General features: G+C 39.8%; 1 protein-coding gene across 1 annotated transcript; it reads right to left on the minus strand.

Annotated features, from left to right (window-relative positions):
* Window positions 1-1,154: 1,154 nt before the first annotated feature.
* Window positions 1,155-3,527, minus strand: LOC146619878 (multiple inositol polyphosphate phosphatase 1-like). Its single transcript, XM_085369180.1, has 5 exons — window positions 2,806-3,527; window positions 2,533-2,727; window positions 2,181-2,278; window positions 1,921-2,051; window positions 1,155-1,696 (listed from the first exon to the last, which is right to left on the minus strand). Exons 1-5 carry the CDS (start codon window positions 3,383-3,385, stop codon window positions 1,315-1,317), a joined length of 1,386 nt encoding a protein of 461 aa, XP_085225306.1. The 5' UTR covers window positions 3,386-3,527; the 3' UTR covers window positions 1,155-1,314.
* Window positions 3,528-4,389: the final 862 nt, after the last annotated feature.

The following is a 4,389-nucleotide window of genomic DNA, read 5'->3' on the forward strand; positions in this document are numbered from 1 at the left end:
TGGTTGGTGTTGATGTGTTTTTCAGAGAAGCCTGTTATTTATTCATAAAAATCACACAATAGCACGTGGATTTTATTTATCAGCTTTTTGCCTCTTTTTCAAAAACTTGATGCCACCTCTAGTCAAATATTTAAGCAGTTTGAATATGATGCAAAACATAGCATGCAAAATAGGTTTGCCGTGAAATCTCACCTTAAACATTTGCATCATTGAAACTGCATGTTGTAACAACAGCTGTTTGTTTAGAGAAGAACAGTAATTATTAGCTTCACCACTGCAGTGGTACCTTAAGTCATCAGTCACTATTTAAATGACACTCCACACCAGAGCCGCTTATTCCCAGATTGTGTTGTAATTTAAAAAACAAAAACATAAACAAATGACGACAACAACAACAACAACAAAACAAGCTACTTAAGCTGTTAAGTAAGATTTTGGATTTAAGATATAAATTTTTTAATGTGCACACCTCTCTGACTTCCCCAAATAGCTCTGTGAGGGTGTGACATTACTTGAAATTAAAGTCATTTGTGTCAGTAGTGAGTGAAATATGTGAATGTTTGTCTTCTTGGCAGTGACACACCCACAGCCTTGCACTTTTTTTTAATGTAATATACACTGCCTGTTGCCAATGGCATCAGCAAAGGCAGATGCTGGAGTAAGCAAACAACGGTTATTAATTATTGTTGGTGTGTGTCACATCATCTGGGAGTTCACAAATCACTGAAACACAGGCTCTAATCACATAAATCAAGCATGGGAAGCAGAACTGAGACATCATTTGCGAAATACTTTCATGTGTGTTGCCAAAATATGTGTGTGTCTGCATGCTAGGTGTGGTGGTGGGGGATGGGGAGAGTGTCTTCTCCCTTGCCAGGGAATAAATAAGCAAATAAATAATAAATACATTTTAAAAAAGACATTATCTTCTGCTATTGTTAACCTTTATGCTGGATTTATGACTCCACAGATGCGAACTCCTCTAATGCAAAAATGTCTTATTATTATTTAGTTTTGAATGAATCATATACCATCGGCAATCATGGAAGCTTATAACTACTTAAAGGTTTTTGGGGGGTTTTTCTATAAAAGAAGATTTCTTGAACATTTCGTTAAACAAATTAATAGAAATAAAACAGAGCATATTTGTCCATTTATTTCTTTAATGTCAGAGCTTAAGAAAAGATGGTCATCGCTTCAAGATGGAACACTTAGAAATAAAAGCTTTTTCAGCCAGTTGCGTTTTTACTGTAGGAGCCTATCATTTATTCCACTGTGGAAAAATGAAATAACAAGACCTCTGTTAATATCTGCCTAAACTTCAGCAGGCTGCTTGAACAGCTGACACTCGGTTTCAAAGTCGCAGCCTTTGAGCAGATCACTGTAGTGCTCTAAGACATCTCGATAGAGCGGCATGGAAGACCGATTAGTCAAACCGGGGAAAGTTACAGGCTTCTCATTGAGCAGCGGCTGTAGTCTGAGGTCACCTCCCCCGCAGTCAGAGAGCACCAGGACCAAGTTAGCTGCATAGGGCAACATGTGAGTGGTGCGGAATGAGCGATGGGCCTGTGCAGCATAGTTGGTTGATGTCAGCGGTTCGCTGTCCTTGAAGAAGCCCAGAAGGGTAAGCAGAGGAAGAAGGGTGTCTGCATGGCCCACCTGGACTGTCACAGCTTCAGTCACCTGCTGTCCCAACCTGCCGCACAGAGGAGAAAGAAAGTTTAAAATTAGCTACAGTTCCTGCTGTAAATCTGAAGATAAACTGTAAAGAAAACACAAAAGCGGGACTCTGGAGTCCATCCCAATGCCATATAAAATTGTCCTTTGATGAATGGTTTCTAGTTATGTAAACATAATTGTTTCATGTATTTCTTTAATCAAGGGCATCAAAAACCTACAGGTTATTAAAAGTTCACCTACTTATTCTGAGTGGCCGTCTTGTCCATTCGGCTAAACACGTCATGAAATAGGATACAGCTTGCCTTGCTGTTAATATCATGACCATAGCCTCTTTTCCAGAATTCCCTTAGGTCACTTGCATACTCAATAACCTGTTAAACCAGATAAATGCTCAAAATTGAAACAAGATGTTCAACTGTTTAAACCACAAAAGATTCTTCTGGCTTCTCTAACAACCTCATAAACATCTGCACTTAATATATCTGATGGCTATCTCCTACCTTTGCATCGTCCTCGTCAAAGAGCTCACACCAGGGGGACTTCACTGACCTAATTGCAAATTCGTAAGCACACAAGTAAAATGCAGCCTCAGCCACATCTGCAAGATAAATGTTAAGTGGTTCAGTAACACAGGCTGTTCAAACATGGATTCTTCTCTTCCAGAGAGGTGGCATCCTCACAAAATGAACTAGGAAGCGTTTAGAGAGCAGCCTTCATCTGACTGCTCAGAATGAAGTTAACACTGAAGCACCTTAGATGTAAGATATATGATATTATAAATAAGGCATTGCTCTGTTAATACAGATAATAAGAGTGCAGATAATACACTCAGTCTGGTTTTGTAGATACAACCGTATGTGATGGAACTGTATGGGACGTTGAGGATGTCTGCGATCTTCTGCTGGACCCTCCTCATCTCTGGCCCTTGCTTGAACTTCTCCACCTCTGTCACAGCTGATGGGTTGTTATCAACTTCCTCCAAAAACCTGGTGCATTTATCAAAAAACCTCATGAGAGCGTCATTCACCGCGTGATCAAACTCCATATCTGCACAGAGGAAAGCAACAGATTATAATGAGCAACAGGTTATGCATAAAGGGGCCATCATAATAATCATGGTCGTACCTTTAATATGCCACAGTTCTGTTAGTCCTGCCTTGAAGGACAGTGTGCTGTTGACACACCTGTGCTTTGAGCTGGTTATGAATTTGATGAATCCACCTCGAAGCTTCTCCTCTGAAATCAGTGAGGGGAACAGCTTTGACAGCCTGACAGCCAGGTGCTTCAGCTCATCCACACCTTTCTGGACGAGTCGTCCGTCCATGTCCTCAGTGTACCACATCCTCCACTGGGTCTGCAATTCGTGCAGCCAGCTCTGTTCTCCTGAGGCATTGTGCAGGATCATGTTATAGAGCTGCTGCATCTCCTTAATATTTTTGGTCGTCGGGTATCTTGTGCCATGTCTTATTATGGCTGTCAGATGAATTTGTTGACATTCATCCAGTGGAGGCTGTAAAATTGACCTGTTTACAGCAAGTATGTCCTCTCTGAGATACGGGTTAACCTCCTCGTACCTCCCTTTCGTGTTGAAATATTTGGCGATTGCTGGTATATTAGCCTCATCTTCGAACGTCACGTAATTAGATAAAAACCCAGAGGTGTAAAAAACATAAAACACTATAAATTTCCAAAGAAAAGTCAGCATGATGCACGTTTGAAGAGAGCAAAAAAATAAAAAATCAATGTGACGCCATCAAAAATAGGACAGAGCAAAGTCCAGTGCAGTTTATTTACCCTGATTTCCTCAGAACACATGTTCCAATTCCAAGGACTTTCCATTCCCCTTTGACTTCCCGAGTCCCTTCCAGTCATTACTGATGCGTCACTGTTTCTTTGTCTTTCATAATTATAATTCATTAAATACTCCTCCAGTACTTGTCACTAGATATTTTCATTTCAGTTTTGAACAAACAGAAAATGAAAACATATTTAACGTGAAAGGTTGGGCATGTTTGTTGATGTTTTTATGACTTCTTGGTGCCCAGTATGCTTTGCATTATACAAATTAGGGTTAGGTCCTAGGAGATGAATAAAAGACATTCATTAGCTAGAAAGAAAAAGTCACACATTTGTTAATGCAAAGTTCTTTATAAAATTCCTGTTTATGGTCGATCAGGATTTGGATTGATGTCCTGAAGGCTTTGGTATTACTGATACAGTAAGGTCAATTTTAGAAATAATATAATAATATAATTCATAACTTCAGAAATAATCAAAGACTGACATAGAATTGAAAGTAAGCGTGGCTTACTAAGTAGAGTCCAGTCTTCACCAATAGATGGCCTCAGATGAAAATGAGTGGGGTTGGCGTGTTCCTGTACAACATTGCATTTTTCTCTCACTGTAGTTGTCACTGTTGCTGTGTTTAAATGCTCCGACTTAGCTGGTAAATCATAAATTAAACATGTAAACATTCCTATCTTTTGCTAAAAACAAATATGCTGTAGGTTGTCAATTTTGTTGCTTTTTTATGCTTAATGGGAGTCGTGTGCTGCTGAGTCTCATCGTTGGTCACGTTGCTGTATTGGCATGAAGCGTCATTTTTTAAATTGTGCGATTTCCATTGATGCTTGAAGGCAGCACTCGATGACGTCGTGTGGGGAACTCCCTGCTAACCCGCCTACCCTACTGACCAAAAGATACAGACCA

The sequence above is a fragment of the Diplotaxodon limnothrissa genome, linkage group LG13, assembly GCF_057381915.1.
Source record: "Diplotaxodon limnothrissa isolate DT_005_m linkage group LG13, D_limnothrissa_male_GT1.1, whole genome shotgun sequence".
Classification (NCBI taxonomy): domain Eukaryota; kingdom Metazoa; phylum Chordata; class Actinopteri; order Cichliformes; family Cichlidae; genus Diplotaxodon; species Diplotaxodon limnothrissa.